This window comes from Carya illinoinensis, chromosome 1 (genome assembly GCF_018687715.1).
Source record: "Carya illinoinensis cultivar Pawnee chromosome 1, C.illinoinensisPawnee_v1, whole genome shotgun sequence".
Classification (NCBI taxonomy): Eukaryota; Viridiplantae; Streptophyta; class Magnoliopsida; order Fagales; family Juglandaceae; genus Carya; species Carya illinoinensis.
In genome coordinates, this window is record NC_056752.1 from 53,061,096 (window position 1) to 53,074,826 (window position 13,731).

Sequence of the window (13,731 nt, forward strand, 5' to 3'; positions counted from 1 at the left end):
TACTCCAAAACTATACCTAAACTTAATCTAAAAATAAAAATAAAAACTCCACCGAAAGATAAGATCCATGATCTACATGTTCATAAAAGCAACTAGCATAACGATCGACTTTAATTTGTGCATGAAAAGAAAGTGGCATTAAATAATAATAAATAAATAAAAGTTCACTGCCACTCAGTCCACGTACGTACGCTTTCTGGCCTTCACGCCTAGAAAAAAGAAAATAATGCGTATCCATATATGCCATAACATAGTGTTAGATGAGATTCCATTGCATAAAAACACAATCATGCTTTAACATATCTAATTGATTCTTTAATATGATTTGATGTGGTGGGCATGCATTCATATTGTCACTTCATCACTTTAAACCATATAAAGTAAACACACACACATCTATATATATATATATATAAATGAAATCATAATCAAAGTCAAAAGTACCCCACTCTCTTCTAGTCTGCAATTTTATTTTTTTATTTTTAAACCATATATATTAGACGTGACAATTAGGATTACTGTTATTATAATGTATATTAATTATTAGATACAGAACAATTAGATCTTTCTGATGAAAAAAATAAACTAGATAAGCTGCGTGTCCAACGTAGCAAGATAGCATCTCCCCTAAAAGTAAGCTGCATATTCTCTTTGGAGTTGAATTAAACCATCCACTAAATAATGTGTCACGTTACTTATCTATTAAATCGGTCATATTATTGATATGAATTATTTTATTTTTAAATCAAAGTATATACATGTCACTTAAATGATAATATCTAATTCATGATATTTAAATTTAAAAATTTATCTTTTAAATTAAATTATATTAAGTATAAATATTATAAAAACATTTAAACCAAATATTTTAGATCCATGCCTCTTTCTATCTGTCCAAAACTGAAAATAAATTAAAAATAATTTAACAAAATATCTAAATCAGAGCATGGCCAAGAACATAGAAGCAAAACTCAAGGTCTCAGTACTTCTGCACAGTTATCACCTTCCCGTTGGTGGAGAGACCCCACAATCCACCAGCAACCATGTTATCTGCTCATCAATAGCTGTCGAGCGCACAAAACAAACTTGGAGCAGTAGGCGGGGACTATTATCACAAAAGCAAGGATATGGATACCTCAAAAACAGTTGCATATATATATATATATATATATATATATATATATATATAAGGAAATGCCCTCATTGCACGTGTAAAGTTGGTACAAGTGTCGTAGAGAATGTGGCTTTGGGAATCCATGGTTGGCATCAGATAACTACGCAAGGATTGGTGCCAAGATCGTACAACTGGTGATCATGACCCATCAATATATATACAAAATATTTACTTGCAGTTAGTTTTATATATTTATATTTTTTATGTATTATATTAATGTGGTTGATTATATTAATTTTTTAATATAAAATAAATATTAAATTCTGAAATATCAGCTTATTATATAAATAATACATAAAAATAATAACATAATTAATATATATAATATTCTGTCGGTTCTTTTGTGGATCTCATTTTAGACCCAATCCCAAGTACTACAAACTCGACGTTAATCAGTGCTGTATTGCACTACATGCGCCAAAACTCATAATTATCTATGGCTTTCTGCATGTTGTATTGATCAGCCACTCCAAGTGCCAGTAAGTGGAACAAAACATGATAAAAGGTGTTGCTAAGATTAATAGCAACGACAACGCTACGCATGAAGTGACACCACAGCGGTATGGGGAATTTAGGTGCAGTACTAGGACAGAACAAATGAAAGCTAGTTGCATACATGTCGTATGTGGCTGTTCACCTAGTCACGGGCCGCACGTCTCCGCAACCACGTCCCGTTGTTGGTTAGAAAGATAATCGATATGAAAGGACAGTATAACGTGGCTGGACATATATAAAACATCCTTAATCAAATTAATTATCATCATATTAGCCATCTAATTAGTTATTTAATCTGGTCAAAAACATTCTCTTAAACGAGACTACACACTAGCTCTCCCTAATAGAATTAGTAATGATCTAGTTAAATGTAGTTTAGTTAAATATGAGAAAAAGCCTTTATATTAGACTAGCTAATGGTCCAAAACTCAATACTTGAGCTACAATAATTCTTGAGTGCTCACCAAACTCGGAGAGTTACTGTTCACATGCCAAAAAATTATTTTATAAATTTTTACAATATACTATTTTTTATTAATTACTTCCATCAATTGCATTTTATCATTTGTCCAATAAATCTGTTTTATGCATCCACCTGACATGATCAGGTTGTTTTTTTGGTTCATATTATTAGTTAGTTTCATGAAATGGATTTTTTAAACAATAATAAAAGTACTACAAATTACTAATTAATATTTTTTTTATAAGGAAAATAAATATTTTATTGAATATATGAAGTATATTCGTAAAATATAAAAAAATTATCAAATATTATTAAAATAAAATATTATATTATTATTTTACTTTTAAAATAATTAATCTAATATGAACTCATTTAATTAAAACTCGATGTTATGACCAAAATTCGAGATTCCAGCTAAACTTTTAGACTTGATAGTGCTCTTACACAAGGCATTACCTTTTTACATTTTTGTTACTTTTTTAGGTCTTTATCTTTAAACATGATTGTCTTCGTTTTTTTGTTCTTTTTATGGGTAGGAAATATTAATTACAATCAAGTATATTAATCAGTTTCTCACGAGATCCATCAAAATTCCATAGTGCAAAGCAAACAAAAAAAGGTTAACGCATGGACCTTTTTAACTACAATTATTGCTTCTCACCTAGATTACTCGTGAGAACTTTAAAAAGAGATAGGATCGAGATTCGCCTTTCTAATCATTTATCAACCATTAGAAAATTAGTTTAAAGATAATAACCTGCGTATATAAAATAATCAGGCCGTTTAGAATATGAATGGTCTAATTTTAAGTTGAGTAATATCTAAATATTAAAATTTTAAATTATTAAACTTATATTAAATTTAAAACCATTTTATACATGTAATTCACAATATTTTTTAATTCAATATTTTTATAATATTTTTCATTTCAATATCTCTTTATACGCGAAATTTATAATATTTTTTAATTTTTTATAAATATATTAAAATTTATATTAGATAAATTTTATAAAATTAACTCCATATTATTATTTATAAAAAATTCAACTTAATTTAATTCAAAGAGTCTCAGTTAAGTGACCAATGAGCTTTGAATTTCTTCCAAAAAAGGAAATTGGAAAAAAAAAAAAAAAAAAGAGGGAATCGCACCAAATTAATCCGGAATTAAAGGCTAAAGCAGTTGTTACGTCAAGTTGTTGAGTTTGTTTAAAGGTGTGGAGGGAACAATAAGCGAAGAGCTGGTAAGAGATAATGACTCGTAATTAACTCAGGAATGTTAAGGGAACAAAACAATGGATTCTATTGACATGTGAACCTCTTTCAGTCAAAGACAAACAAATTGAGGCACCCTTTCAGTCCACTGTCTGAACAGGTGCCACCGTGCCACGTGCTCTGCCCCACTCTCATCATGGCGCGTAAGACAAAACAACAACTTTCTCCACGCAACAACTGTATCCCAACTCCCCCTCCAGTTATCCTTTACTTCTTTTTCGGTGATTTTCCTCCATTGTTATGACTTGCGTCTTTTTTCTGCACAATTTTTTTATCTATAGTCAAAAAATCTGAGGCACCTTGGGACCCTCCCGTCCCCACATTTTCCGATCCTCATTTCCCGATCACTAAACTTGTTATCTAATCTATTATACTAACCAGGATTTTTTTTTGAAGGAAAGAAAAAAAGAAAAAAAAGAAAATCCAACCTAACAGTCCCTTTCATCACCAGTCACCATTAAAAATTTAAACTCATCATAAAAAACTCAAGGAAAAACAAAAGATTATACTAGTAAACGAGAATTAACAATGCCAATATGATTATTCCAACCCAACTGTAAAGCAAACCCACATTGGATACTGATGCACACATGAAGATCCATGCCTATTTGCTTTCCTTCCTGCTCTCCTGCATCCAAAGCCACTAGCACTAAAGACCCAGAATCACAAACCAACCCGCCATGCCTTCGAGACCCCTAGCTCCAACTCCTAGCTCTCCAGGGCCAAGTTTCTTCACCAAAACTAGGGTCTTGTTCTTGACCCTCACCATCTCAGCTTCTGTAGTTATATTGTTCTCAATCTTCTACTTTCTTTATCATATCTGGCACTCCCTTGTGCACAGAGCGAAAACCATTCCCTTTGACTCCAGCGCTCCTCTTAAGCTTCAGAGATTCTCATACAGAGAGCTAAAGCAGGCCACCAATGGCTTTGACACTGCCAATATCATTGGCAAAGGCGGGTCAGGTACCGTGTTTAGAGGAATTCTAAGAGATGGAAAACTCATTGCTATTAAGCGTTTGGACGCTCTTTCTCTGCAGACGGAGAGAGAGTTTCAAAATGAGTTGCAGATTCTTGGTGGCCTACGGTCGCCATTCTTGGTCGCGCTTTTGGGTTACTGTGTTGAAAAGAGCAAAAGAGTGTTGGTGTACGAGTATATTCCCAACAACAGCCTGCAAGAATCGCTTTTTGGAGATGGGTTTTTTAGTTTGAGTTGGGAAAGGAGGTTTGACATAATCTTGGACGTTACTAAAGCTCTAGAATTCTTGCATCTTGGATGCGATCCACCGGTGATTCACGGGGATATTAAACCCAGCAATATTTTGCTCGATTCGGAGTACCGGGCAAGGATTTCCGATTTCGGGTTGTCAAGGATTAAGGTGGAGGGTGAGTTTGGGGTGGATTTGTTTAGCCAGGACTTGGGGAAGAGTCAGGAGCTGTGGAAAAGTCAAGAGCTTTCGGGGAATTTGGCCGCGGAGACTCCAGCAATCGGTACTCCGGTGGAGAGTGCTCATGAGGTAGATTTTGCTCTTGCTTTACAAGCCTCTACTTCATCCAAAAATAGTAGGATATCTTATAGTGTTAGAGCGTTGAACACGAATTCTTTCAATTATAATGCTAACATGGCGAGTGAGAATGATGGCAAGAATAGTAGTGCAAAGGGGAAGGAGGTTTCGGTTGTAGACGTGGGTGGGGATGATTGGAATAATAGGTTTGTGCCCTATGATGATGAATTCTCCAGCATTGACCACAGTAAGGAGTTGAATTTTAATGCATCTTCGGCTGTTGACGAGGATGTGGATACAAAACAGTGGGGAAAGAATTGGTGGTGGAAGCAGGATGGTAGTGGTGAATTGTGTAGTAAGGATTATGTGATGGAATGGATAGGGAGCCAGATTTGCCCCTCTTCAAATCCTGATTGGGATGAAGAAAAGAAGAGTGCTCCTGAGCAAAATAATTTGGATAATTCAACTCCATTAGATAAATTAGAAGACCTGAATGAAGCCCAACCACAAGAAATTGGATATGAAAACCTCAATACAGGGCATGAGAAGAAAGAGTCAAGGGGCAAGAAAAATCGTAAGAAGAAACAGAGAAAGATGCAAGAGTGGTGGAAAGAAGAACATCTTGCTGAGATTAGCAAGAAGGGTAGTAAGCTTAAAAGGCTTGAAACCAAGTGGAGGACTGGCTTCAAAATGCCACATTTTGGTTTGGGAAGACGTTTCCGCTTTCGCAGACGAAAAAACTTTGGGGAGCAGAATAGGAATGAGTGTGATTTAAATGGGGAGTTCAGTTTTAGAAGGGGATGGAAGAAAAAGAGCACCCGGTCTATTGGTAGTGACATGTGGAGTGGAGATCTCTTTAGCCGCGAGCTCAGCAGTACCACCAGTATGAGAGGGACTTTGTGCTATGTCGCACCAGAATATGGTGGCTGTGGGTACTTAATGGAGAAGGGTGATATTTACAGTCTTGGGGTTTTGATACTTGTGATTGTATCTGGTCGAAGGCCATTACATGTTCTTGCCTCCCCTATGAAGCTTGAGCAAGCAAACTTGATAAGCTGGTGTCGGCACTTAGCTCAAGCTGGAAACATTTTAGAACTTGTGGATGAGAGGTTAAAAGATGATTATAATAAGGACCAGGTAACCTTGTGTATCAACTTGGCACTCGCCTGCTTACAGAAATTACCGGAGCTGCGGCCAGATATTGGGGAAATTGTAAGGATATTGAAAGGGGAGATGGATCTCCCACCCCTTCCACTGGAGTTCTCTCCCTCCCCATCTTCCAAATTATACAGCAGGTCAAGAAGAAAACAAAATGCCAATGCAGAGTAGTATTTGGATAGAAAGTTCGTTTAATTTTCTTTACCATGTCATGTTGGGGGGAATGCTGAGTGTAAGATACAGGAGTGATGATTTGTAGCTGTTATCAGAGAACAGTCTCAGGGAATTGAAGGTGTGTGTACTGTGAGAATTGTTTTTATATGTACATTAGATCAATAATTTTTTTTCTTTTTTTGGCCACTTAATGAATGCAAATATTGATGGCGCATGTTCTTGCTTTACCTATTTGTTTTGCAAGTTCTTAAAAGTGCAGATTAGGCCTTTTTTTTTACTTATAAAAAAAAAAAAAAAAAAGATTAGGCCTTTTTTTAAGTTGTGGGCCACTCATTTTTTATCCAGCAATGCAAGCTAAGTTTATAGGGTAGACTGGTAGCTTCCATATGTTGCTTCAAAGTTCTCTTCCTTAAAAAAAAAGCCACAATAAATCGATAGTTATCTTTCCTTTTCTGTAATAATCTGTTCTGGAAAAATGGTTCTCCATGTTAAGCTTGAGAAAGTTTTCTTAAAAAGTTGGAAATTGTTTGGTGCTTTGGTTTAATGTAAGCAAAAGTTCCTGCGTGATTATAGGTTTTACCATTCAGAAGTAACCTCTATTTGTCTTCTCCAACTTGCTTTCCTCGGTTTTAAGATCTTCAAGAAGCATTATTGTAGATCCTCTCCTGCAATTGTTCCATTTTAAGTTCATTGTCATCTTACTACAGTCAACTGCACCGTTGGAACATCAGGAAGCAGAACCAAAGCAAGCTGTGATATTTTTTTCCTCATGCTCAGCTTTGCTACACTAATCTTCTTGCAATGGGGAATCACCATAGTCAGCCTAAATTAGTAATTACCGTGATATGCGCTTCAAACAATCAAAAGTGCTTCAACATTTGGCAATGAATATTCATGAACAAAAAAGACTTCAAGAGTATGCTGCAAATCCTTCAACAAGGATGTTAGTAGGTGCATATTTCAGTTACTCGTTCGGTTTAACACCTTGATGAAGTGGTAAAGCATGTATCAGAACAAAGCTGTTAGCCTGTGAACCACAAACTTGAAATCCAGTCCAAAATGCCTCCCAAATTCATGGAAGGACAAACGGCTATATATTTGTTCTGCAACTGGGTAAAATGTTCATGTTTTCAAAGGTTACTTCTGGCGTCATGAGTATAAACTGTGCCTGGAAAAGAGTAGGTCCGTCATAAAAACCTATAGTAGTTAAAGCGATTTCTGTTCACCTGAAAATTTGACACCCCCCTTGTTTATTTTTATTTATTTGTTTTTCTAAGCAAGTGATATTTTATATATGAAAGTACGTGCTTACAAGATACAAGATTTCATAGGGGTGGGAGTCCCCAACAAACATCCAAAAACAAACAAAAGCAATACCAAAGAAAATAAAAAAATGGATTTCAGAGCCAAAAATTGGCTCCCACCCAATCCCACTAAGGGGATGCCGCTTAAAGTGGTTCTAAAATAGTCTGATAAACAGACTATTAAACTACAACTTAAAGCCGCAGTAGAGAAATGTGTGTTACTTTTTGTTGATCCGGTCTGGTTTAAGGGAGTTTCCACGATCACTTCATCTTGATACTTGGTTAGGGAAAACGGAAACATAAGGATGTATCAACCAAATGATGTGCCGATACTCTGACGAAAGAACTCCACCTGCGGTGGTGGCTCGTGAGGTACACGCGCCACCCTATGTAGAGGAAAGGTAGCCGGTTCAGAGAGAATTGGGGCTACTGGCCCAAACGGAGCCGCGCGTGGGCAATATGTGCCACATTAATTGGCAGTTTTCTCATGCCTTCTGACAGATCGGCGACTGGGGCGTGCAAAGGTAGGGTGCATGTTGGTCTTCGAAGTCCGAAGAGCAGCAGATCGGGACACCATTGTGCTACGGGCAAAAGCTTGAAAAATAAAAAAAAAAAAAAAAAAACTGTATAAACACAACTTGAGAAGGCTGGACAGGCGGAGGGAGGGAGGAGCTGAAGCTCCCACCCCCTGGGCGGAGCGGTTGTGGCTGGCTGACTGGGCATTAGGTACTGGACGGAGAATGCTAGAGAGAAAAGTCGTGTTGACACCCTCATTTAACTATAGAAGATTGTCTCCCCTTTCTCCCCCTTGGTGTTTCTTTGACTGGATACTGGACAGAAAGGCAAAGAAGCCATAATCACGGGATAAAGTCACTCAAAACACTATAATATGCACATCATCAGGCCACGAGGGGCTGAGACTAATTGCAAGATTGGGCACAAGTTGTATATTTCCATATAAACAATGTAGCCAGTTGACTACCGTTCTTTCTTTATTCTTACTTAAAACAAAGAAGGAAAAAGAAAAGACAAGTGGTATGAATGAAGTAAATTGCTTCATCAAGAGGCAACCTTTGGTCGGCACTCAATTGTCGAGCATAAAAGATTGATAGCTTTATGTGGTGTTGCAGCCCGTCGACAATCATTTTAGTCATATTTCACTTCAAGGCATGAACAAGGAACCCAGATTTATGTTCTCAACAATCACTTCTTGGCCTTGGTTTCATAAACCTTTGATTTCTTCTTGGCTCTCTCGATAATCAAATTATGATACCAACCCACTTTTTTATTTGGTAATTTTTTTTTTTTTTCAATTAGGGGTGACAATTTGTTACACGACTCATTAACCCAACACAAATACGACATGATAATAACGGGTTAGGGTTTAGTCCTAATAGATTCGGGTCAAAACGGATTGATCCGTTAAGACACGATTGCTTAATGGGTTAATAACGGGGTCGACCCATTTTGACTTGTTATAACCCATTATGACACGTTAAGAAAATTAAAATTACAATTATACCCTTCTATCCAAAAATAAAATTATTAAAATTTTAATTTCAATATTTTTATTGTTTAGATTGTAATTTTAGACTTGTAGTTAGTTTTATAATTTTTATAAATATTGTGATTTTAACATTTATAGAAAATTATGTTAAATTTAATCAAGTCAAACAGGTTAATTTCAGGTCTATTCAACCCATTTATATATACAATTTGAAACGGGTCGTATTGTGTCATGTCAACCTATTTAGTAATATTTACTAATGGGTCAAAATAGATTGACACGACACGACATGTTATGTTAATGGGTCGTGTTAAGGTTTGAGATTTTGACACGATAAGCTTAACGGGTCAGGTTAGAGTTTATCTATATAGTATAATATACATACTTAGACACAACACAAATAACAATTTGACACCCTTACTTTCAACTAGTATTTTAGTATATTAAGACCATCTTTATGTCTGCAGAATGACGCAACTAGTGATGGTGCAAGATCCAATTGAAGCGTGGCTAAGGTGATATTGTCCTCTCCTATCCAAAAAAAAGTCAATGAAAATTTAAGTGGAGTTTAGATTGAGGAATTATTTTATCTTATCTTATTATTATAATTTTTTTAAAATTTTTATATAAAATTTAATAAAAAATTTAAAATTTTTAAATTTCGATTCAACTCAAATTAAAAAATAATAATAATATTAAGAAATAATATTCTAACATATTTATTTAACTTTTAACTTTTAATTTTTACCTAAAATTATCTCATCTTATCTTACTATCCAAACAACCCCTAAAAATACTAGTAGTGGACTCAAACAAAGTTTGGCTAAAATTTTATTAGAAAATTTACTTTTACAAATTTAGCTAACTACTTTTCAATAATACTAAATAATAAACCCTCTAAATATATTATTATTTAATTAAAATATTGATTTTGACATTTTCATTTATTTAATTCTAATTGTAATTTGAATATTTATTAGTTATTAAAAAATTACACATTAATATTCTAACATTCATATTATTCCAAAGGATAAAATTTTCTAATAGTTTTTTTTTTTTTTTTTTTACGACGGTCATATTTTTTCAACTGATATATTTTTTAACGGTCATATTTTTCTAACATCTCTAAAATGGATATATTTTTTTCAGCCTTATTTTTTCCAACGACTATATTTTTAACAATTATATTTCTCCAAAAGATATATTTTTTTAACAGCTATATTTCTCCAATGTATTGTCTCGTTTGATTACATAGTTCATATGAGATGTTGAAAGTTGAATAAAATATTGTTATAATATTAATTTTTAATATTAATTTTGTATTGGAATTTGAAAAAGTTGAATTGTTTATTATATTTTGTGTAAAAAATTTAGAAAATTGTAATGATTATATGAGATGAAATAGTTTGATTTTGTGTAATCACATCAGTCTTAAAGGCTATATTTCTCCAACGATTAAATTCTTCTACCATAAAACATAAAATTTTCTCAACAATTTTAGTAACTTCAACTCAAGTGTCTCTGTAAAACTCTTTTTTTTTTTTTTTTTTTTTTTTTTGTTTTTTATTGTTTTTTCAATAGATTGTTAGCTCTTTCGCAAAATGACACTTATCAATTTAGATTCTAACGAAGAATTTTTGATAGCGAGACAACTTGTTTTTGAAAAAAAATGATTAAGCTTAGGTGGTTCTTCTAAAAAATCACTTAGATTCATAAGGTGTGATCGATTGCAAGCCCACTAAAATTTTTTTTGCGACTATTTTGCTGATCCTCCAATCTATCATCAAAAATATTTTTTAATGAGGTTTTAAATGAATAATTCTCTATTTCTTCGTATCCAAGTTGCGGTAGAAACTCATGAACCTTATTTTATCTAAAGACGAGATAGTTTTGGAATGTTTGGTTTTTCTTCCTTTAAAAAGATAACAGCTACTCTGAGGATGATTGCATATATTGTCACGATTGATTTTATGGATGGATATTTGAAGATTGGAGAGACTATCGCATTAAGAAGCCTAGAAAAGTTTGTTAAAGTAGTTGTTTCTATTTTTTCTGAAGAGTTAAGGAAATCCAACAATGATGAAATTGTTAGATTATTTGCAGTTGGTGACAATGCTAGGGAGTATCGATTGTATGCACTGGAAGTGGAAGAACTACTCAACTACTTGGCATGGTATGCACTCTGGTCATATTCATGAACCAACAATTATTTTAAAAATAGTGACTTCTTACGATCTATAGATTTGACATGTTTTTTTTTTAATTACTAGGATCTCATAATGATATAAATATGCTTGGTTGATCATTTATATTTTCCGATCTTACTCAAGGGTGTACTCCGATTGTTAATTACACTATTAATGGTCATAACTATACAATGTGTGTACTATCTTGCTAATGGCATTTATCTGTAATGGGCAACATTTATTAAACCATATCAGCTCCCCAAGGAAATAAGAAAAAATACTTTACTACAGCCTAATAGTCCATGAGGAAGAATGTGAAGCATACTTTTGGTGTGCTTTAAGCACAATTTGCTATAATTCATGGACATGCACAATTTTTTCACATTGAAAATACTTAAGGATATTATGATAACATGCATAATTTTACATAACATGATCATTAAAGATGAACAGGCTAACAATGAAGAAGAAGAGTTCGAATATGAACAGTTGACAGAAAGCACATATCATCTAGTGTCAACTGGCCCTACACTTGAATTTAGCGAGTTCATTCAACACCATCATATTCCAAAGGATAGGAAAATTTATTGTCAGCTTCAAGCAGATCTCATTGAGCACTTATGGTAACGATATAGTGCCGCATGATGTTTTATAGTTGTATTAAAATTTATAATTGTATTAATGTTTGTTGTTGTAATATTGTTTTATGATTGTATCGGTGTATTAATATCTTATAGTGTATTTTGTATTAAAGTTTATGGTTATATTAATGTTTAACATTGTATTAAATTGTAAAGTTGTATTAATGTTTATTGTTATATTCTTGTTTTATAGTCCTGTTTTATAGTTGTATTAAAGAAGCCAACAAATATAAATTTCTCTTCACACATCAAGTAAACATTACTTCATAAAACATAAAAAACGCTGGAGTTAAAGAAGCCAATAAACATAAAAGACTTCTAAAATATCAAATACATTCCAATGTTCAAAACATCAAATAAACGTTACTCCATAAGATCAAAATAGCCAACAAATCACAAATAAAATTTTACTTCATAAAATACATGATAGCTAGTTTTTCATACCACGACTTGCAAGTATTTCCATTTATCGTTAAAGATAGTATTGTCGTAGCATTGGAGGCATGATACTTGTATTTATTGTCATAATTCTTTACTCTTCTTTCTTTTCTTCATTACATTCTTTTTCATGTTCAAGTGGCACATTCTCTTCCTAAATACGCACTTCTTCTTGCCTAAGGCTCACTTCCTCTTGCCTAAGGTTGACTTCCTCTTACCTAAGACACACATCTTATTGTTATGATCACGTGTTTCTTACATAAGTACGATTTACTCTTTCTAATTTCCTTAATCTCATTTAGTATCATGAGAGAATCGGAGTCCGTCATTTTTTTTTCTTTTTCGTTTCTTTTTTTTAATGCTTTTTGAATGATCGATCCAAATTTAAAGATGCTGCATGAAAATCCTCATTTTCGCCTGAATTTACTGAATTTGGTGTCGAACCATTTGAACTTTATTTTTTTCTTTAGCTTCACTATTTCCATATGTTCCACCCACTTTGGATGGAATCTCAATACGCGCCAACAATTATTCTCTAACTCTAGGAACATAACCTTTGCCTTGCCAATCTACATGCATAAAGCACCATAAAACTCACAAATATAAAACTCAGTTTTGAACAATTAAGTAAACATATACATGTTATTCAACACTGCAATGTGTAGGGCAAAATAAGTAGTGTGTTAAAAGATAAGCTTAAAAGGTGGAAAACATACCTTGTCTTGCTCGTTAAAACCACTTGAATGCATTCCTTCAACTTGGGAAAAAACTTATTTACTACTTGTTAAATTGTCGACTACTGATTTATTAGAGATGTGTAGTTACGTAAAGAATCAAATTTCATTTTTTTCTCAAAATATTTATGAATTTTTTTCCATAACATCATGTGCTATTGATTTTTTCCTTGTACCATATCTAAGGAAACATCAAGCCATCCCTTTACAAGCATCAAATCTTCCTCGTTACTAAAGTTATTGTCTCGTTGTGTTTTTCGTCCACTCGATTCAACCTCAATAACCAACTTGAGGTGGAGAGTATTACTGTTCATTAATATCATTTGTAGCACTCATAAAAAAAAAATTATTGTTATTTAGAAGATTTGTAAAGTAGGCACCACAGTGATTGGATGGATATATTCCTAACAAGAGATGTGAATATTTTAAATAAACGGTTTGAACTCTAGAGGTGGAAGATATTTACAAGAATATTCATTACAAAAGTTCAACTTACATTAATGGTTACAATCTTGAATCTTGCATAATAGAAGGGTAGTCACTAAGGATCAATCCGAAATCCTCTGTTCTAACTGACATTTTGATAGTATAGATTCATTAATCTAGGTTTATCAAACTGACTTCATATGTTGTAGACGACATGGTTAACTAATTTTCGTTACCAGTCCGCATGACTTGATTCT

The 13,731-nt window shown here is 33.5% G+C and overlaps 1 protein-coding gene across 1 annotated transcript; it reads left to right on the forward strand.

Annotated features, from left to right (window-relative positions):
* Positions 1-3,905: 3,905 nt before the first annotated feature.
* LOC122285525 (putative receptor-like protein kinase At1g80870) lies at positions 3,906-7,378 on the forward strand. The gene is made up of 2 exons (XM_043095367.1): positions 3,906-6,356; positions 6,946-7,378. The coding sequence occupies exon 1, from the start codon at positions 4,085-4,087 to the stop codon at positions 6,233-6,235; it is 2,151 nt and encodes a 716-aa protein (XP_042951301.1). The 5' UTR covers positions 3,906-4,084; the 3' UTR covers positions 6,236-6,356; positions 6,946-7,378.
* Positions 7,379-13,731: the final 6,353 nt, after the last annotated feature.

Bases quoted from the DNA above. Each gene is read 5' to 3' on its own strand.
- LOC122285525 (XM_043095367.1), top strand. From the start codon at position 4,085: ATGCCTTCGAGACCCCTAGCTCCAACTCCTAGCTCTCCAGGGCCAAGT.